General features: G+C 41.2%; 1 protein-coding gene across 5 annotated transcripts; it reads right to left on the bottom strand.

The window, feature by feature from the left end:
* Nucleotides 1-1,058: 1,058 nt before the first annotated feature.
* GMCL1 (germ cell-less 1, spermatogenesis associated) lies at nucleotides 1,059-21,342 on the bottom strand. 5 transcript variants are annotated; one of them, XM_054180887.1, is made up of 15 exons: nucleotides 21,021-21,342; nucleotides 20,432-20,555; nucleotides 17,492-17,588; nucleotides 16,594-16,691; nucleotides 15,991-16,103; nucleotides 15,208-15,273; nucleotides 14,956-15,040; nucleotides 14,677-14,767; nucleotides 14,056-14,196; nucleotides 9,675-9,744; nucleotides 9,247-9,318; nucleotides 4,925-5,000; nucleotides 3,894-4,039; nucleotides 3,597-3,684; nucleotides 1,059-2,460 (listed from the first exon to the last, which is right to left on the bottom strand). In XM_054180887.1, exons 1-15 carry the CDS (start codon nucleotides 21,209-21,211, stop codon nucleotides 2,332-2,334), a joined length of 1,587 nt encoding a protein of 528 aa, XP_054036862.1. In that variant the 5' UTR covers nucleotides 21,212-21,342; the 3' UTR covers nucleotides 1,059-2,331. The 5 variants fall into 5 exon arrangements, with proteins under 5 accessions (XP_054036862.1, XP_054036863.1, XP_054036866.1 ...); XM_054180888.1 differs by lacking the exon at nucleotides 9,247-9,318; XM_054180891.1 differs by lacking the exons at nucleotides 20,432-20,555; nucleotides 21,021-21,342 and adding an exon at nucleotides 19,546-19,565.
* Nucleotides 21,343-22,195: the final 853 nt, after the last annotated feature.

The following is a 22,195-nucleotide window of genomic DNA, read 5'->3' on the forward strand; positions in this document are numbered from 1 at the left end:
CGCACCTGATGTTGTTATTTTGTGTTCACAATATTTATTTTTAGTAATTGACTGCAATTATATTATTATATAGGCTTCCTTATTTTTGTACTTTTCATACCGTTTCCCTGAGTGTGGTGGTGTACTTCTCAGCTCCCCTTTGCCATGATTGCTGCTCCTAGTCAGTGACAAATAAAAGAGAGAAAAAAAACCCAACCGCCCATTTTCTGGGGTAAGTTGTGATGTTTTTGGGTTTCTGTGCTCCTCTCATTCCTTAGCAATCCCTTAGGAAGGGCGCCTGTGCCACTGTCCCATCCCAAATCCCCCATCCTGTCCACGGGGAAGAAGGAGCAAAGCTAGGAAGGGATTTGTTTCTTTGCACTGACAGTCCCCCCACACCAAGGAGGGCAAGGGAGGGCACCGGTAGGACCAGGACACCCATAGAGCAAGGGAAGGGGTCCTTAACGACTGGAAAAAAATACCAAGATGGGTTTCACGTAAGCTCTTGCTCCACATCCTCATCACGGGGTGGTGGTTCCCCAGCAGCGAATGCAGACGTGCACGGGGGTGTGCAGCCAGGGCTGCGCTGGCACACAGCAATGGCTCGGCCAGGGTGAGCAGGGGCTGGAGGTGGCACTGGGGGCCAGGAGGGTGCAAGGGCAGAGCAGGATCTGGACCTAAACAAGAGGCGCTAAGCCCTCAGCACACAACGGGAGCCCTGCGGCAGCTCAACCCACCACCAAGGCTTGGATTTCAACTCTGGCATTACGTAAGCCCCAGGTATTTTAACGCACCCGTTCTCTTCTGCCATCAACGAGCAGCCCCTGTTTCTTTCCACTGAATCAATGACAGTTTTAAAGTCTTGGTATTCCTAGTTAAAAAAAAACAAAAACATAAAACCCACTTACTTAAATATCTAAATACCAAGTTTGATGACTGTAGCAGATGAACACCTTAAAACGCTTCTGCTTTCTGCTTCCAAAATATGACACAATGCAAGATTATGCAGAGGTGCATCCAGAGGCCAAATCCAATAGAAAAAGCTATTCATGGCAGAAAAGGATAGACACCGGTGAGTATTCCACTTGAAATCATTTATTGACAAGTTGCCACGTTTTCCCATCTTGCCTAACACGTTTTTATCCTTGTTATAAAGTACAAATGGTTTTATACTTTCCTGACAACATTAAAAAAATAGGCTACTAAAGAGGCAAAATTGCCACTGTGAATCCAAAAATCCTGCTGTAAGAATTCAAAATTGCAACAGACAAACATAAAACCCAACACATACACAGAACGAACACGGTGTACCTCTTACACTTGACTCATTCGTCAAACCAACTGAAAAGGAATCCCTTGTTCCCAGCTCTTTCCTAGGATCCTGTGACCTTGCTTAACTGATGTAAAGTTTGTGTCGACACGTACAACTCCAAAGGCACTCAAAGGTCACAAGTTCCTGAGATAAAAGGGGGATATATTCCCAACGTAACAGTTAAAACAAGCCACGAAAACGATATTTAAAAACTGGTATTTGGTTCATGTGAGTATTGTAAGCGTTCAGCAGAATCTAACTGAAAGCTGCTGCTTTTATAATAGACTGAAATGATGGTCGGTACATCAGAGTATTTTCAGTACGTGGGGAAAAAAAAAAATAATTCACTTACGAGCATCCTTATTAGCAAGTTCACATGCTAAAAAAAGATAAATATTTTCTGCAATGTTAAAAGAAGCCCAAGAACGAGAAAGAAATATATGTGTATGAGATGCAATAAAGGCTTAGAACCAAGCAGATTTGCAAGTCTGTACAGTTAAATAACTAAAAAAAGTTGACAGGCAACATTTACACGGATGTATTTGGCCCTAATGGAAAAGGGCCACAAAAAGTGAGCAGAATACGGATCTGGTATTTACAGATCAGTTATTAAAAAAAAAATAAACAAACAAAAACCCCACACTAATAAAACCCACACGACCTACAATGTGTGTTCAGAATCTGACAGGTAAGTTCGTAAGATGTCATTCACACAAATTTCCTAATTCCAATTTGGCTCAGTTTTTGCCCAGAAAAAGAAAAGTGTAACATTTCTCAACCATGGAATGGCTACGGTCTGAAGATGCAGAACAGAAATATAAAAAAAAAATAAAAAAATTAAGAAGTGGGATAACTAGTTTTGGCCTTTGTAATTTCTGATCTTCTCTTCAGATATGCATAGGAGTATACTAAGGCCATATGTATATTTGCTACAGTGTAAGGCCTTTTTTGTTGTCAAAGCTCTGTGTGTCAGCAGGGCGTTTAACTTAAAGCAGGCATACAGAGTTATAGAAGTGCTACTATATTCCACTGCAGAGGTGTCAGGTTTCCGAATTATCTGGCAGTGCCTCACTGTCAGCCTTCTTCTCTGGCGACGTGTACAAGAAGTTACAACAGATATAGAGCGGGAAGATCAGGAGCCTACTGTCCAAATTCATCACGACCTCCTCCTGTAAGGCGAGCACAGGGGACGTTTGCATAGTAAGCAATACCATCAGAGGGAATTCCATCAACAAGCACGCAAGATTGATACTAACAGTCATTCTACACTTTTTAATTACTATGTATTAAAAAGCAGAAGATAAAAAAAACCCAAGATAATAATTCACCTTCACCTAAGGCAGATGTTTTATAATCTTATAATTTATAATTTTATCAGTTAACACTGATAAGATTCTCAAAACGCTTATAACCCTTTGACCCAGCGCTGCCAACCCTTCTGCATCAAAGATAACAGAACTGTAAGAAATGACTGGGCAAGCTTCCCCTTCAAGCCTGCTGGAGAGAAAGGGAGACTTTCCTGCCACTACCAGTTTCAGGAGATTTAACCAACCAGGCAATCCATAACAGTCTATACTTTACAGCAAATTACCATTTGTTGGTAGGAAGTTTTTGCTTTTACTCTGGGAACTGGTTTTGGGGTAGCAAAATAAAAAACTTTATTCTACAATAAAGATGGCATTTACAAGGAAAAGTTTTCCATGCACTCACCATCTATGTATCACTGCTGATTAGGATTTAAGAAATTTGACGATTAAGTCTTTCATACTCCTTATTAAATTCTGCTGTCACAGATGGGTGGAAAAGGGCATGTTCTCTTCAGAAAGCTCCACTCCTCTCTGAGGCTTGTATTTATTTTTTTAATTGAGTATTAAATACCACCCGTGAACAACACGGCAGACATTCTTTTAACTCTTCAGCAAGAGAGTCTTCAAACAAACTCCAAATTTGCCTCTAAATAAGCAGGAGTCTGATGGACGTATTATTCAGACGGGTAATCTCGCCAGCGCTGGAAGTCTGGGAAAGCAAGCAGCTACCCAGCGGAACACTACACTAGCAGATAGCTTCAGCAGCACCACGGGAACTAATTTCACTGTTATCAACGTTAATGAAATCCACGCTATCCTACTCTAGTTACACTCCACAAATTAGCTTCATCTCCCACTACCTGTAAAAGGAAAGCTTGAAATTCCATGTAAGCAGCAGCAACAACTCCTCTTCAAAAGCGTTGTTGACTTCTCGGCATTTTTTTCATACTTTGGACTCCACAACTCAAGTTCAACAGCTCAAAATTCCACAAACATACCTGGTCCTTCTCGAGGGTTAGGATCCGATATCCCGTCGTTCTACTGCAAATAATTTTCCCACTGCTATCAAAAGAGGCTAGACGTAACCTGGGGAAAACGCAACAGTTAAATTACTTAATCTCCCATAACTTAGCTTTTCCAGCACTAATAGTTTCTCCTAAGGAGACTGAATAATGTTTTCATACATAACTAACTTGGTGGCAACAAAACTTAATGCAAGCACAGATGGAAAGACTTAGTTCCAGTAAGTCATTTTAGCATACACCACAGGGTCCGCCTTCTTGGTTACCGTTTACCTGAAGGCTATGTTTCTCCGAGGCTGCAGACTGACTGATCCACTGCACGGCTGATTCAGCGTATTCCGTTTGAAAATGATGTAACGATTTGTGTAAGTAACAAGAAGGTCAAAGCCAAAGTTGAACCCAGTCCACCGCCAGCAGTACTGAAGAACAGAAGTTAAAAAAAAAAAAAAAAAAACAAACCAAACAAACCAGCTTGAGTATTGGCTACAACATGAACTATAAGCACCATTTCTCCAACAAATCACATTTGGGAATGGGATTCTCAGCTACAGAGATGTGTGATGGATTCAAGGATCCTTGCCAACACCTATTTGAAACATAAGGCATCTTGGTAGGCAATCACTCGCTTCGGGGCCAGCCCTTGCAGACAGATGATACGTGAGACGAGGTTGGTATTAGCTGCCTTCCAAATATACAGAAATACGTTTAACACCAGCGGATCTAAAATACTTCTGCGTTCTGCTCGCTGGTGCTGTATTTCTGAGTAGCACTTAACTACAGTTCCCATTTGTGCGTAAAGCACTCCTTGGAGTACAACATTCTTAGATTAAGCAACTTCAGTGGGAAAACATTCACGTTTCCTGTTTTTTCACAAGACCTGTGACCTCAAGACACATATACATACATGGAATACACAGGGCTGTGACTATTACACATTTTATCTAGAAAGCTTCCTTTTCCAGAAAAAGACATCAGTGATCAGAGCTGTATTTTAACTGCAAGTATTTTATAAGTCTCAAATGACAAGTCACAGCTGCGTTCCCTCCTTTCACACACTAGAAGTTTTTCCAAACATGGGCTTGCTTGCAGTGCAAGAGCACAACTAAAACACTTAATTCCTTATTCATTGTAAGGACAGCAGGTGCTTTCATCCTTCCATGGAGAATGAAACAATTTCTTTAACGTACCATCTCCATTACCTCTTTTTGATGCAGTTTGACAATTAAGACCTACATGTTTTGAAAATACCTAACATGTCTAAGACATGCCAGCTATGCACAGACTTAGCCACGTGCCATACTTACATCACCATCCTTTGCAAGTTTTCGACCACACCTCATGGTGCTTGCTTCTAGTTCTTCTTTATTTATTTCTTGAGGCCTACCAAAAAAAAAGTGCATCTTTAAGGACCCTTAAATAGCTTTGTATGGTACTTTATCGTGGGAAAGATAAACAGACCTGAGTATGCTGGTGTGACCACACAACTGACCCTTCCTTGAGCCGAGGTTAGGCTAGATGACCTCCCAGGATCCTTTCCAACCCGAATTATCCCATGAACATCCAGCTACTCTACAAAACTGCAATATATACCTCAGTTAGGTAGGACTTTTGCAGAAGAACCTTTCCAGATTAATAAATAATAGCTGTTGCAATGAAATACATTCTCTAATCCTCCTAAAACGCCCTAAATCCTTTTCAAAGGCAGTAGTCCCAACTTACTGGGCACAAAAATAAATCAGCGCTACTGCTAAGGAACAGCTGCAGGACTCTGCAGAACAGCCGTGCCATGGAGAAGCACCCGCAGAGACATTGTGAAAGATTTCTCAAGAGGCTGGTTATGCAACTTGTCTAAAAAAAAAAAGTTTACCCACAGTGATCATGAAGTGCCATAAGCCTCTTGATTCTGTCATCCTATACCACTGTGAACTTGTTTCACTCGACAGTTTCCACTGGCGCTTCAACACGGAGAAAAATCTTGCAGAGCCAGCGTAAGTAAAATCAGTCCCGGTATTAGAGGTATGTTACTCGCTTAACTTTAGACATGATTACATCGTTAAGCAAATAAGCAACCATTGCCAGAAAGTCTTCAAGTTACACTGAGGACAAGTGAATATTATAAGTCACAATGAAAGCCCCCCCTCCAGTTAAATTATAGACCCGCAATATCAAACAATATACTTCAAGCTATATAAGCAAGAAGAAACGCAGCATCTGTTTTCTTCCTACTGTACACACACCACAGGAACTTGTGGCTATAGCTTTTACAAAACAAACTCAGTCTGTGGTCTTTCCACCCGCTGTTTCTGTAAAAAACAATCCCGGAAGATTAAGTATTTTATGAATAAGTTAAGCAAATAAGCTAATCATGCTAACCAAATTCATCTAAGAACCTCCCCTGTGCTTTTTTCACATCTTCTAGCTGAACTGGTTATGTAGCTGACGTGAATTCAGTAACAGTGACAGAAGATTTATTTCTGTTTAATTAGTGACAAATTTCACAAACATTAGTACATAATGTTCAGACAGACATTAGTATTCCCACCTCTCAATTCCTCAAGCAGCCTCAGAAGATGCAAAACTTCCAGCTTTAACCACTTACGCTGGCCTACCAATGTGCTTAGTGAATAGTCAAGTTATTCTATTTCGTTCATAAACACTGCCAAAGAGACTACTAGAGTAGAAACGATTCCAGTCATGGACTTGAAAGATCTATCTTGCATCTGCCACAGAACAAACATTTAATTAAAAAAAAAAAAAAAAAGGCTGTCCACTTTAGCACAAGTAAACCTGGAACAGCTTCAGTTCCAAGTCATAAACTCCAGTATTACACTAAAAAATTCTCAAATTCTGAAGAGTGAATAAAACGTTTGGTCCTTTTAAATGCAGACTACATAAAGTAGAAGAGAAACATTTTCTTCTCCTCTCTCAAGTTATCAAAAAAGCAAACCACATCACACATTTCAAAGCAATATAATTTCCATGTTGCCAGTCCTAGAATAAGCAAGTGCAATTATGCTGTGCACCAGGTGGGATATGAAAATAGAGCCTTACTTCAGCTCCCTGGGAGTCAGACTTCACATTTCATTCAGCTTACTAAGTTTGCATCCTTATCTTTAAGGGAGAAAATGTGTTAAGATACTGATACAGGCGGTAAGTGTGAGAGGAAGGGCAGCAGATCTGGATAAAAGGATGATCTTATAAAACCTTAATTTTTTTTCTTTCAACTACAAGTTGGTCGAATGCCCAAAATATTTGCTTTAATATAAAGGAACACTTGCATGTCTTCCCTTCTGAGACACGAGTTACGAACCACCGGCATCCCACTGCAGGGCGACACTACAGCTTGCCAGTACAAGACTGATCTCAGGACTTCAGATAACATTCGTTTTCTCAGAGACTGCATGCCACGGGCTAGCGACATTACAACTGCACAGAACTACAGGGAAGCACTCCACGCGCGGCTGCGTACCCCCCCACCAGCTCCCCCCTACACAACTCCAGAGAACAGCATGTTCAAAGACAATTAGTCCATTATTGGTTATTAAACAAACGGTAACCTGGATGCCACCCTGAACCATTAAGTTTGTAAACTAAAGTCAGAAGCTAAGACATATTGAGAAGAAACACTACATCTCACCCGCTTCTTACCATTGCCATTAATGAAAGACCTCAGCAACGAATGCCAGAATAACAGATTTGGGCAAACAGAAGTCTATTGTTAAGTAAAACTTTCTCTGCCTGAGATTTTCAGTTTTAGCTGCCTCAAAAAAAAAAAAAATTAAAAAAAAAATCCCATACTGCAAGAGAGAGAACTAGACAAGCAAGAAAACCATGGAAAAATACTCTGCCCATTCCAAGAGTCACTGAAACCATCAGCACTGTAGTTGAACATGAAAGTTGCCCATTTTAAAAGCTGGTATGATCCCCATCATCTTCAGTGCAGTTCTGGATGAGAGCTTATTTTTCCAGAAGCTTGTATATCTGATGGCTGACAATTAAAATACCCTCACTGCATTACAGTGAGCTACCAAAATACATCAAAAATAAGCAAATACACATTCGTATCTTCTGTCACAATTTTGATTATTATGTTAATACTCATTTCCATATTAACTGTGGTTCCCATACAAGCTATAAGGTAGCTCACAATGTACGATCTACTGTCAGATCCCTCAATGACAGCATTACAAGAAAAGTCTTCTCAAGAAAACGATAGCATCAGAAACAAGCTACGACCACTTGACATTAATCTTCAGGAGCTGAAATGAGATTCACAGTTACATACTTTACCTCTACCATGTTCTAAAGCACTGCTATTGACAAAAAGAACCACTTCTTTAAGACCAATGTCATAAGTTTTGGGTATTTTTTACACTTTTACATGCAATATCAAAAGGACGTAATTAAGTAGTATTTCCCTGCATAATACACAATTAAAGCACAGAGGCTACTGCCACAGGGTGTTGAGGCTAAAGCATAAGCTTTTTCAAAACAGAACTGTACATATTTAAGAACAGGTCTATTGGTGGTTGGTAGTTCAACGACAATCCAGCCAAAACTTCCAGCTGGAAACTCCTTAGCTACCCACTGCCAGAGAAGCACACCAAGAGAACACCCACTCTTCACTTGAAAGGAAGACAGGACATTTGGAACCCTGCTGCTGAATGCTGACACAGACTGCATAGCCTTTGGTTCAAATCAGGACAGTGCCTCTTATTAATTGCAATCTGAAAAGCGTAAGTGAAGCCTACCACTGCAATTGAACATGCTCATCTTCAGAACAGCAAATGCTCAGCTAACAGAACCGATAGAAGAAAATAAAGTTGTTGGTTTATTGGTTTTTAATAGGTAACGAGCGTTCTGCGGCTTCCTGACCTGACATTTATTCTCCAGAAAGCACACCAAGAATTAGGAGAGAACACAAAGGCAGGAACAACTGCCCCAGTTGTATTTTGCCATAGTTTCAGTATTTGGAAAGAGATTAAGGGCCCTGGCTCAATGAAACGTGGCGAAAAGCAAGCAGAAGGGAAACAGTTTGTGATCACGCGAATACATGTAACATACACTAAATCAACATTCCTCGCTGCCCAAGCCGCCACCACCACAAATAACCCTTATTAGGCACAGGCTCAAGAAACCCAACTACGCGTTACACACGCAGACACCAGTAGGGCGCTACACAAAGTACAGCTACATGCAGGTCTTTGCAAGGGCACAGTAACATGGCAGCTGCCATGGAATTTCCTCAATGGCAATGAAATGCCAACACAGTACAGCACATGGTCGAGGAAGAAGAAAAGGCAGGATATAAAAATAAGAGGAACAGTGACTTAGCAGTGGAGAAAGATGCCCTGCCTGGGAAAAGATGGAAGTGCTGGCAGTGGAGAGAGCTACCAAACATAAACACCAAGTGGAGCAAAGGCTGCGAAAGTAGAAGGGAATAAAGCAAATAGGCCACAGGATGCCAAGCCCTGCTGGGTGCTGGGCCCTTGCTTGCTGTCTGGGAGGCTAGGCTAGGAGAGGCAGGAACAAAGGTTAGTGTGCAGCTATCCCTGCATAAACAAAAAATTACAGTCCGCCTTCTATACCAATAGTTAGTTACACTGCACCACAACCTCTTGCGCACCTAGCCCAGGGAGGAAGGAAGCAGGACAGAAAAGGCTTCTTCTCCATCTGCTGTACTTTTCCTAAAGTGGTCCTTAAAATGGAAGGCCAACAAGTTACTCTTTCACAGTTTCAATACATATTTCTAGACAAAGCACCAGTGAGAAGCATTAACCAACGTAAAGGAACATATAGAAGACCCCTCCCCAATGTTCACCTCTGGTCGCATTGTACAAGGTTTTCTAGAGTTCCACTGTTGTAAACGACAGGAGATCAGCCAGTCCAAGGGAACAGACAGCTCCACTGAGAGCAACAGAGTTTAAAACCACTGAAGTATGCTTCACCCCAACTCTTCTTAATGTAAATTCCAAAACTTAATCATGTCAGAATTTATGAGAGGAAGGTTTCTAATTTCAGAAAGAAATAAAGGAAAGCCTGTAATATACCTACCCAATATCATTGTCTTGTTCTGCTCTGAGCATGGCAAACCACTGCTGTTTGTAAACAGAGGACAGCCATTCTAAAATTAAAAAAAAAAAAAAAAGCTTGGTGTTGTTTTGGAGTGGGGAAGGGGGGTGTTCATAAACATTTGAAATATGAAAAATAAAATTACAGCGAAATAATAAAGTTACACTAATTAATTGGATGGCCTATGCAAACCCACCACCTGATAGCATACTTGTGTTAGTCGTCTCCAGGCCTCAACTACAGAAGAAGTGGTACAGATAAAAATCAACAACCAACACTAAGTAGCTCAGGACTATATTCATCTTATCAAGCATTCACGATTGCCAGAAGTGATGCAACTCAACACATTTTCTCGGCGCACAAAGTTCTGTTAGGTAAGGAGCTTGTTAACAAGCTCTTGAGAGAAGATGCTGTTTTCTGAATCCCCAGTAGAATTCTACACAACTTAAACAGGAAGAAAACAGAATCAAAGGAAAAAGGAAACAGTGACTTATCACAGATATGGCAAAAACAAACAGAAATTGTCCCCTACCAGGAATAAACATAAATCATGTCTTCCTCTGAGTACACCATAAAGATTTTATCGGCTGTATTAATTTAACTGTTGCAACCAAGAGATAACACAGAACAAAAACTAATACCTTGCAAGTCAGGTACACAAAAGAGCTTACAGGCACCCAAAAGCACAGTAAGTTGTTCTTAGTCGAGATAACGAACACGGGCAAGTACACAAGGTCACATACGAGAACAAACTCTATGGAGGAATGAACTGGGATGGAAGGAACAGTGAGAACCAGTTACCACAAAACCAAGCCAGGTAGTTGATGAAGATGATAGAAGGGAGAAGCAGCGAGATCATCGTGCTGAGATAGTCTTAGACGTCCCAGATGTAAAACTTAAAAAAAATCAGTCCTTGCCCTACTAACTCTAGAGTTCAGATTCAGGCTGTGATAGGACCAAAATGGGAATTAACCGAAGCACAGCAGAAAGTAAAAAAATTATTTAAGGAAAATTACACAGGTAAGGAACAAAGAATGGATGTGCTAGAAGGAAAAAAAAAAAAAAGAAATCAGGAGATGCAAAGCAGAAAAATGAACACTTTGCTTACGGACAGACACATTATGTATTTCTGTCTCTTACATCTTTTCTATGCAAACAAGAACTGACTCTCTGTTGTGAAGTCCTAATATTGTACTTCAGTTTTCTCCTGCAGGTCCTATGCACATACAGGGTATTAAAAAAAAAATTAAATTACACCATTTCTTTCAATTATTCAACATTATTTCCTTCTTTACCTCCCTAAGAACTATTTCCACCTAGAACAATCTAAAAGGCTTGCACTACAATACAAACTACCCAGCAATTTCCACATTTGTAGACTCTGGTACGACGCAATCACCTCAAATGCTGGATACTGGCAGCCAATAATCTGTTCAAAAGTGCACTAATAATATTTATCTAAGCCTCCTTTTAAATGACGAGCAAAAGTTCCTGATCTTAACACAGATCTTTTGGCAACAAACTGATATCAAGGTTACAAGGGCCATGAAGTATTAAACTCTTTAATAGTACTTCATTACACACAGAGGTCTCCGACATTATGCTCTTATTCCTCCCTGCTCTTCCAGTTCTCTTGGAATTCAAGCTTTTTATATTTATTTTTTTAATTAAGTCAGTGGTAGAGCATAAACATCAAATACTCTTCCTGCACTAACCACACACTCAAAAATTGTCATCACACTACCTTTCCCACTGTATGACTACAAAGCAACCAAGCCTATTTCAGCATTTATCACAGCTTATGGACTGTTTAACGATGAAAGAGTAAACATTTTGCTCCCTAATACCTTGTGAACTATGAGAAAGTTACACATTCTTTTTCAATAAGCACAAGCAAATCAGCCTCAAAGTTGCCAATTAATCTTGTAACAATTTAACATTCTTCCTCTGACTTACATAGATAGAAGGCTTCTGCGTTTGAGTATAGACACAAAATTTATCCACTGAAGAACACTAAGAAAAAGCCGCCCCTCACAGTTCTGGGAAGTGATAACAACAGCAACATTAAGAGAAGAAAATCAAGTGTACTGCCGGCAAATTTCTGGTTTCCAACGTCTTATTCCCATGCTGACAAAGGCAATTCACAAGGAAATAATCCACAGTTCTCCTGTGTCATCATTAAATTAAGGATCTAAAGGGTCATTCACCCAAAGTTATCTTATTTTTTATTACACAAAGAAGATGCCTTTGCACTTTGATTATAATCTGTACCAATATCAATCTTAAATAACATGGATTATATTTACTTTATACATCACTTAAGCATATAAAACATCACATATCAGAGATCAGATCTGTTCTTCCGGGATTCTTATGCATGATATAAAATTTTATCACTGGCTCGAGGTCAAAACCAGCCCCATCTACTGGACATAACCGAGCAGATCATTCACCCAAACTGCACCTCGACTCCACACAGCACTCTATAACGCACTGCCTCCACCTGCTGTTCGAAGAACACTTTTAAATAGACATTTTGAGCACGGGATAACTGGGTATCTTCGTATTTTACTTTCTCAGAAGTAGTGCAGAAGACAGTCTCTTCTCCATCTATGAATTTAAACCAGAACCGGGAGTAGGGAAAGCCAGTACATTTAAGCAGTAGTAACTGTCCACTGTCACTCGAGAGATTGGAAGATTTCTAGTGAGGAAAGGACCCTACCCCCCTCCAGGAACACCCTATCATACAGAGTCATAATTCAGTTCCTGACAGCTGCATTCTTCAAACATTCAAAGCGTGAGAAGGAGGTGCTCAAGGTTATTCATCAAAGAGCAACTAAACCATTATTTCTGTCAGAGACAGGATACAGCAGTACAAGAAAGACAAAATGAGTAGTGATGCTCACTACGTCATCTTAATGGCACGGAAAGTGTTTTAAAAGCATCTAACAATTTAGCAGGCTTTAAAAGAAATATCCTGACAGGTCTGTTTTGGCATTATACCATCATTGTGTTGACACCTATAGCAGCATGAAGGAAAAAACCAATATGAGATGAAAACAAAAATTTTAGTTTTACAGGAAGATAATAAGTAGTGTAACTCAAAGACAGGTTAAATGTTTTTGTATGGCAAGAGTCCAAACCCCCAAGGCTACACATATGGACAGATGACAAGAACACAGATGTCAAGAAGTTTCAAATAAGGGTGATAAACAGCTCAATAAAGGCAGCGTTAATCGACATTTGTCAATTACACCTATAAATGGACATCATAGACACACAGATGAATGCATAGTTATACTGGGGACAGATATTTAAAAAAAAAAAATCAAAGCTGTGTACATGAGAGCTAGGAATAAAGGCTGTCAGAGTTCAATGCTAAGATTGAACACTGAACAGAGTGAAATACAGAGCAAGGATACCAGGAGCCAAATTCAAAGGCAGAGCATGAGAAGTCCAAACACTGTTACAAGGAGCACAACTAAACCTGGGGAGGGAGAAAAAGAAAAATAAAATAAAAAGGAAGCCGGAAAAGAAGGAGGGGTGGGTGTTCCATGTGATCAAAGATACGAATGATAACAGAAAAACATTTTCAACTGAGAGCCCAACTTGATAACTCGTTTCTAGCCTATCAGCAGCCAGGTTTACACAGCTTCCAAGCAAAAAACAAAGCCCATCAGCATCATGATGAGAATGGGGCTTTTTATTTTTCAGTGATAGTGTAATGTTCATAGCTGTAATCTATATTTCATTAAATGGCATTTCACTCTATGGGCTTCAAAAAGCACCAGGACCTAGAATGAGGACGCATTTTTATACAAGCCAAAATGCAAATAAAAGGACAAAAGCAGAATACTTAATTATCTCCTCCAAAAACATTCTAAATATCTGTTAGTAACACTTGCCTTTCAAGAAGGGAGAAAAAGTTAACAGCACCTTGTGCTTTTGGTTTTCAGTTTTCAGGTATTATTCCAAATCCTATCAAAAACTACCCAGCTCTTTTTAGAAAGATAATGGCTAGAACACAGTTGAGTCCCAGCAAGTTTTGCTCTCTTAAAAGGATAAGGTTTTTTGCATGTCTGGGGTCATTTAAATACCGATAATGTACTGTGAGTTGTGAGTATTTTGATAAACTGACTGATCAATAAAATGCTTATCATGCCTACGTGTAAGCCTTCTGAGATTTTTTACGTGTGTAAATTTAATATTCAACTTCTGCTGAATCTTTAGACACAATTCTGATGTGGCAGATAAACACACAAGTGATAAGACTAGTAAATGCACCTAGATCTTCCCCAATTACTCTACGGCAAGACAGACTTGGAAAGGCAAACAGAACTTGATCAGCTGAGCAGTCGCTCACCTGAGGGTATTAGGGAATCTCTCTCAACAATTCTGGCTGATGCCAAGTCACTGATGATATACTGTAATCTCAAGTGCGTGAACACCGGCAGGAACACATTCCCCTGTTCTGACTCCAGGAATGCAATGTCACCCTCAAAATCTGCAAGACAGAGCACCTGTATTACAACTTATGTTTGTAAATATTTTCCAGACCCTCTTTATATTTGAGATCAAGTTTTAACTTATTGATGAGAGAAAGTTGTTATGGACAGGCAAATCACGTTTTACAGGTAAAATTAAGAAATTACTTACATGCAAATCCTTTCAGCAGAAATGTTAGACCAAACTCTTCCTCTTTTGAAATACACTAGTGCCTTCTAATGAGAAGGCAACAAAAGCTTATCCTAACTGAACAAAAGCAAAAGCAACAAAGCAAAATTAGACACCATGCCCGCTCACTTGAAAATGTGGACAAAACAGTGAAAAAGCTATCACTGTTGAGAATTTGACGCCGGGGCATGTTGGCAGAAGTAAGCCTTCCCAGAGAAAATGGGAAAAAGTTTGGAAGTGGAGGAAGACTGTCGTGTTTTACTTCTAGCCCGCATCTTCCACAATTCAAGGCCATGCCAGTTAATCCTACCTTTCCTACGTTTGGCAAACCAGGCATCAGCTTCAGTTAAGAGTTGTTTCAAAGACCCATTCCAAGAAGGCACTAGCTGAAGGAACATCCACTAGGTAAAATAAACAAACTCTAGTGAGTTAACCGAAGAGTTTTCAAACAAGCAATACATGCACTGTTAAAGATTCTAATACTCTAGTAAATACTTTCAGTAAATACCAAAAAGGCTAAAGTTCTCATCGTGTTACACATCGAATACTACTCAGGAGTTCAACTTCATAAAGCCCCTTTGACAAGTACCTTTTTGAGAGCAGTATACACATCCATTTCCACTTGCATTACAAATAGATTAGAAGAGCTGATCAGCTGTTTCATGAGGTTAATGCTGGGAAAACAAATTAATTGTAAGAATTCCATGAGACAGGATAGCCAAAACCAAGACAGCAAGCTAAGTAACAAGCAACCATCAATAGCCTAGAATGTTATTTGTAAAGAGCTATATACTTAGGAAGAAACTGTACATCATCACTCAATGTTAACTGAAGCCTGTACCTGAGTTCTTTGAAGAGTTCAACACTCTGGTGAGTCATCAGATTATTCAAGAGCCATTCAAGGCACCTAGATTGAAAGCAAGGAATTAGTACCTTATTTTTTTTTCTTAGATATGTCAACATTCCTGTAACAGTTGCTCGGGCTCACAAAGCCTGATTACATACCACATGATTTTGAAATACCACTTCAACCTGAGACATGAACGCATAAAAACATGAAAAAGCACTATTTCAAAACCATGAAGTTTACCATAAGAGTTTCCAAGATTTTCTGTAACTCAAATTTGCATTTAGTTTCTCTCAGGGTACAGTGAAAGTTAAGCTTAAAGTACTATTAATGCCACAAAAAGCTCTGAGAACACACATTCACAGCATTAGCACAAACCTCAGCACTCTGCTCCCAAAAGTTAACTATCCCTCCTAATTAAGAAAAAGTTAAGCTTAAGTTCTGAATATTACAGCAGCTTTGTGATAAAACAGTCAATGATCACAAGTATTATTTCGCTGTCATGCTGAAGACCAAACATACTGTCTTTACTAATGTACTTTAGTAATTAATTCATTCACAGCACAGGCCAATCTATCTACTATAGTCTACATCAATTTTAAGATAAATGATTATAGTAGAAACTTAAAAGCTGAACAGGACAAGTAGAGCCCAAGTCAGATAGCTTTTTAAAAAAAAAAAAAAAACACCACCACACAACTTGGGCATTATTATACTGTTTGTAAATTCATACGTAATTAACAATGTACAAAGCAGCTTGGAGAAAGCAATTCTTACTTTTTCTTCACAGAGTCTAACCCGTACGTCCCTGCTGAATTATAATAACCACACACAGTTTTTGCATTAATGGTTTCCTTCATTGTTTCACCACATTGCTGGATTAAGCCATCCTGCGGGGAAGAAAAAAAAACCAAACATTCGAAGTTTTATAATTTCCCAACAGCAAGCGCCAAAGATTGTGCAGTTCATACAAATTTTCATGCCTGAACAATTAGCAAAGTCACATGTGCTACAATGACCTATGCTATGCCATCCAGAAAATTTAAACCAACAATCTTCAGAAAAACAAATTTTTCTTAAGAATATATCATATGAAAGAAAAGCTTAATGAATACCTTCAGGGTAGAATAAATGAGCTGTTAAAACATATTTTAATCTACTTCTAGATATGATTCTCAAAGCAGCACTTAATACTACAACTGAATCTTAGTCATAGCATTTTTAAATAAAACCACCGCATCATGTTTGGGGTTTTTCCCCACTTAGTCTGAAAAGATGATTCACTTCTCTGGGCGAAACAGTACGCGTGTGTGACTACATCAGGAACTGTTATCTTTATCTGAAAAGAAGCCATAAAAATACTGCATATTTATTACTTACAAGCTGCAGCATGCAGGCTGCTGCTAAAAGTGCAACTACTCGACTGGGTTTTATTAACACGTCATCTCTATACAGCGAGCCAAAAGCCACCTGTAGAGCTGAAAAGAGTACAAGTGTCAAACAAAGACAGGACATTGGGCATGGATAACTAAAAGAATCCTTAAATATAACCAAACCACCCGAGCGCACATGTTCTCTACAACCTTATTTGCTCTGGATAAAAAGTGAGTATTTACCAGACCAAGCACACACATAAACACAAAACATGGCATTAACCATTAAAATACAGTCCCTTTCAAAATTTAAACAAAATATTCATCTTAAATCAGCCAACAAGTCACGTTACAGAGCAATGTGGAGAGCAGTAAAACTAGATAAAAAGAAGCTAAACCTCATGATCCTTCTCTGCAATCTATCACTAGCATTATGTTGAGGTATTACTATGATGTTACAAGTTTCTCTAATTCTGAAAAAACACTACTTCTTCCTTTTGTGGTGCTTGGTACCCCAGCAAAAAATTCTGTCAACTCACATCAGTCCCCTGCGAGCATTTCACTCAGTAGCTTTTCAAGAGCAGACAGATGAAGATCTGATTCACGCTCTAACACTTCGGGCTCCACAAGAGTTGCATACATTGATCAGAAGAGCCCCGTTGCCGAAACAAGAGGATAAGCAGTTGCTTTTCATCTGCGCTTCCCAATTCAGAAGTACAACAAGGAATTCAGCTCTACTGGTGACCCAAGTTAAGCTCAAAACTTAATGAGCACAGAACTCATTCTCTCAAGTTTCCTATTTATTAGTTTGAAAATTATTTAAAAAAAAAATTTTGCTATTTTTTGTCAGGTTCAACTTAACCTGTACCTTCAGAGGTTACGTAAAATAAAAGGTTCCCACTTACCTTCTATATCAATATTTTGGTCAGGAATCTCCAACTCTATGACATTCATGTTAGATTCTTTCCAAGATCCACTGAACATACTGGAAAAGTAGCCTGACTGTATGAGGGAAGATGAGAGAAAAAGATCTCAAGTAAGAGTTTTCATTCAAATTAAAACTGTCAAAAGCAGCACATGGAATGAAAAATCATTAATATTTACCTTTATGCAGAACAAAATGTATTAAGGGAACTTTTCACAAGCTAAAACATTCTGACATACTTGAGAAAGGGCTAATTGTAGTTGCTTTATTTCTGAAAGTGAAAACGCATATAGAAAATTCAGACTACATGTCTGTAATCAGAGTAAGTAAAGAGCTTTAAAGGGCCAGAAAAGCCACATAAGCTCTTTTCCTACAAACCACACCACCAATGGGGATATAATTAGTCCAAGAACTAAGTCCTTAATGCTACCAGAAGACAATAAATCCTGTAGGCATTAGGGAATGCCAGTTTGGGTATTGGAAGAAAAAAAAAAAAAGAAAAAAAAGAAAAAAGCATGCAAGACACATAAACTAACGTACAAGGTTGTAGTCTCATATCAAGGACACATACACATACACCATTTATGTAAATATACCTTTTATAATAAAGTGTAAGGCATATAAAACTAGAATTTGATAGGTTTCCATCCAAATGAAGTGAAATACACTGCTCTACTAGGATTCATGATTTTCCTTCTCAGCAGCAGATGTGCCCATTATGAGATGCTATCACTCACTGAAGTTTACCTGAGAGATCAAAAAAATAAAGTCTATTGTACAGTACCATATTCCCTGACCTCTTAACTCAGCATTTCAACTCAGGGCAGCAAATAACAAAATCCAATTTTTATTTTATTTGGTTATGTAAGTATTTCTATACCTTTGCAATATCCCCTAACTATGATGACATATAACACGCTGCTCTCAAAACCAGAAACTTATTAATCTTACCAATCCTCATGACGCTACCTTAGCTTTGCCATGTAGATCAACTCCTCAATTTCATGAGAATTTACCATCTTAGGAAACAGCATCAGGAGAAAGAAATCCTCCACTTCTCAGATCTGCCATTCACAGGCAGAGCAGGACCTTACTGTCATTTATCAAACTAAATGTAGTAACTCAAGAGACTAGGGAAACAGAAACAGTCTGCTCAACAAGGCAGAGGAGTCATCCTAATTTCATTGAGAGAGTTATTTTTAACATCCAAAAATATTTTACCTATAGTAACATCATTCCAGTGACAGATTCACATTGAAATAGAAACCTGACTTACGAGAATGATGAACTTAACCACAAAATTGCATCTCCCAAGAACATCACTTGTACAACAAGGCCTCTACAGAACAATTTTCCAATTTCTGTTAAAAAGCATCCACGGAAGCAATTTAATACTCAGTTTTAGTCATCAACCCACACTAAGTTTAAGGACTAGTTTAATGAACTTGAGGCGTAGCAACAACAGAATCACAATGACAATTAAAAACATAATCGCCAACAGAGAGTCTAAGGACAAACCTGCAATGTGCCCGCTCTGTTTATGCTGCGCAACATAAGCCTGACTGCCCAACCCACTTATATCCTCCCTTTATCATATAGAGTCTAAGCGAGTGGACAAGTAAAGCTGTGACTGCCAGGTGTCGTCCCTGGTCAAACACACCCACTGTTCTATCCAGAGACGGCTGCCACTGGTCAGTCTTTGGCTATACACAAGTGACTTTCCTGCCCTCATTTATGCTTATTAAAAGGTTCTAATGCACGTAAAATAAAAGTCTCTTTCCTACAAGAAAGCAATGAAATTTCCCTCGCTGTGGCCAATCCAAGTAATTGCTGTACCTGCGCTGGAATCATGGCATTAACAAAACAACAACAAAAAATAATATCAAGAATTCACTTCTACCATCGCTTGTCACACCAGAGAAACTGCATTCAGCCTGCTCAGCATCTCACAATGACATCAGCTTGTAACAGGTGAAATCGCTTTGTGTGTGACTGCAGCTAACAAAGAAGTGCACACGTTTTCAGGTATAGTACCTGATGTCACTTTCTCTTCTCGCCTCAAATAAATTGCTTCCAAGGTTAGACTCCCAATTTAAAGTTAACGGCACAACTGAACTGGACATTTCAAGACAAAGCCATGGTGTCTCCCCACTTCTGTCGCAGGAAAAGTAATAAAGAGAACAGACAGTAAAGATGACAGTACCCCGTCGTTCCCAAACCACAAAAAGTAACACAAAGTAGTTCACCTTAATACAAGCCCAAAATAAAACTCTTGTAGAAACAGCATCTTTTTTTGTAGGTATGCACTACGACTTATTCCTTTTCAGACCTTCTGCGCATACCTTCCGCATCCAGCGGCAAAAAAGCCTTCATCCAAGGATGAGGGCTGCGTAACAAATACAGAGACCCAGCTGCAGCAATTTCACTTGAGGCACCTAAACTTGAGTCCCAAAGAACAGTAAAAGCCATGGGTTACCACGTGCTTTACAAATCCGTTCTGGAAGAGCTTTCTTTGCTCCGCAATAATATTAACATTGCAAGAGATTCTCAGCCATTTATTTCGCAAACAAGAACATATTCTCAGGACATCAAAAGACAGTTTTCATGACCATTTTCACAAAGGATGTGCTAAGGTTAAGACAAGGAGATTAAAAAAATTAAATAGCAAGAGACAGAACTGAAGAAACTTTTCAAACACGAAGGTACGGCTACGCTTCCTAACGTTACTATCAAAAGCACAACATAAGTCATTTAACTGCCTTCATCCACAGAAAAAGTGAGAAGTCTGAAGTATAAGAAAAGGGGGGAAAAAAGGGGAGGGGGGAAGGAAAAGGGAAAAAACCCCTCACATTTAATATTTACCAGACATTCTTTTATTAAAAATACAGTTTCTATTGCGAGTAAGAAAGAAGCCACTTACCTGACATAAATATATCTTATGCAAGTTCCACTCTTCTCCCAAAGCACAAATTTTGATATCACTGTTCTCCCCATTCAAAAACAGAGTCTGATAAATATACTTAGAAGTGCTTTTCAATTTTTTCCTATACAAAGGCAAGCAGAGACACACTCCTTCAAATTACCCTGTTACAGAAGCAGCACTAAGTATAAAGCACTCCACAGGGTTCATTTCCTCCCACTAACCGACTGACGGCCCCCCCGCCGCCGCCCCCACGCCTTCCCCAGTCACTTCCCTTCTCTTGTTTCGTAGCTGGGACCTTTCCAAAGCAAACAAAAACCGACGCCCTGCCCCAGGCCCACCACCCACCTCACACCAAAACCCTCCTCCCTCCACCTCCCGCCCCACCTCCTTCCTGCACGACAGGCCCCCAGGCTTGGTCCCCGAGGCCTCTCAGTGCCTTCTCCTTGCCTCACCGCCCCACAGCCACCAGCCCCACAGCCCCTTCCCGCCACCCGTCCCCTCACCGTCCCCACCACCATGACTGAGGCCACAGCCCCCTCAGAGCCGCCGACTACCAGCCCCCCCTCAGCCGGGGTGCAGCCCGGACCTGCGGGGGGTGTTGAGGAGCCGCTCCTCCCGCTCGGCCTCGCCGTCACTGTCGCTGTCACCGGGCCCTTCGGCCCCGCCACGCTTCCTCTTGCCGCCCCGGCCGCCGCCGCTGCCGTCCCCCGCGGTGGCCCCATCGCCGCGCGGGAGGCCCATCCGCCTCCTCAACACCCGGCTGCTCAGCGAGCCCATCACCGCTCCGCCGTCGCCGCCGCCGCCGCCTCCTCATGGGGCCGCCCGGAGCGGAGCGGACAGACGAGCGGCGGGTAGACGGCGACTCCTCACCAACTGCCGGCGGCGGCCATTACCCCCACGCCTCTGCGCCTGCGCGGCGGCCGCCATTAGACTGCGCGTGCGCGGCCGCCGTTACAGTGTGCGCGTGCGCCGCCAGCGGGCCGCGGGAGGGCTTCGGAGTGCGGCTGAGGGGGGACTGCAGGAAAAAGCGATAATTTCGCATAATGCACTGTCCCAGCGTCATCGTAGCTCTTTACTTGGCGGTGGGTGTCCGAGAGGAACCATCCGGCTTATCGAGCTGCGAGTAGGAGCAGCAACAGCGATGGAACTGGCGGGGTGCAGGCCTGCGCTCCCGCATTGGGGTCGGAGTGGGGATGTGCCTGAGGGGAGGAAGGCTCCGCAGAGGGGTCTGGACAGGCCGGATCGATGGGCCGAGGCCAATGGCGTGAGGTTCAACAAGGGCAAGTGCCGGGTCCAGCACTTGGGTCACACCAGCCCCATGCAGCGTTACAGGCTCGGGGCAGAGCGGCTGGAGAGCTGCCTGGCAGAAAAGGACCTGGGGGTGTTGGTCGGCAGCCGGCTGAGTATGAGCCAGCAGGGTGCCCAGGCGGCCAAGAAGGCCCACAGCATCCTGGCCTGTGTCAGGAACAGTGTGGCCAGCAGGACTGGGGCAGTGACCATCCCCCTGGACTGGGCACTGGTGAGGTCCCACCTCGAGGGCTGTGTTCAGTTTTGGGCCCCTCACACCAAGGAAGACCTTGAGGTGCTGGAGCGTGTCCAGAGAAGGGCAACGGAGCTGGTGAGGGCTCTGGGGCACGAGTGTGGTGAGGAGCGGCTGAGGGAGCTGGGGGTGTTCAGCCTGGAGAAGAGGAGGCTGAGGGGAGACCTTCTCGCTCTCCACAGCTCCCTGAAAGGAGGGGGTAGCCAGTGGGGGTCGGTCTC

The sequence above is a fragment of the Rissa tridactyla genome, chromosome 20 (genome assembly GCF_028500815.1).
Source record: "Rissa tridactyla isolate bRisTri1 chromosome 20, bRisTri1.patW.cur.20221130, whole genome shotgun sequence".
NCBI classification, from domain to species: Eukaryota; Metazoa; Chordata; class Aves; order Charadriiformes; family Laridae; genus Rissa; species Rissa tridactyla.

Coding starts and splice junctions, on each gene's coding strand:
- GMCL1 (XM_054180887.1), bottom strand. CDS start 21,211: ATGGGCTCGCTGAGCAGCCGGGTGTTGAGGAGGCGGATGGGCCTCCCG. Junction 17,589..20,431: donor ATAAGATATATTTATGTCAG/GTAAGTGGCTTC, acceptor TCCCTCATACAG/TCAGGCTACTTTTCCAGTAT. Junction 3,685..3,893: donor CGGAGAAACATAGCCTTCAG/GTAAACGGTAAC, acceptor CGTTTTCCCCAG/GTTACGTCTAGCCTCTTTTG.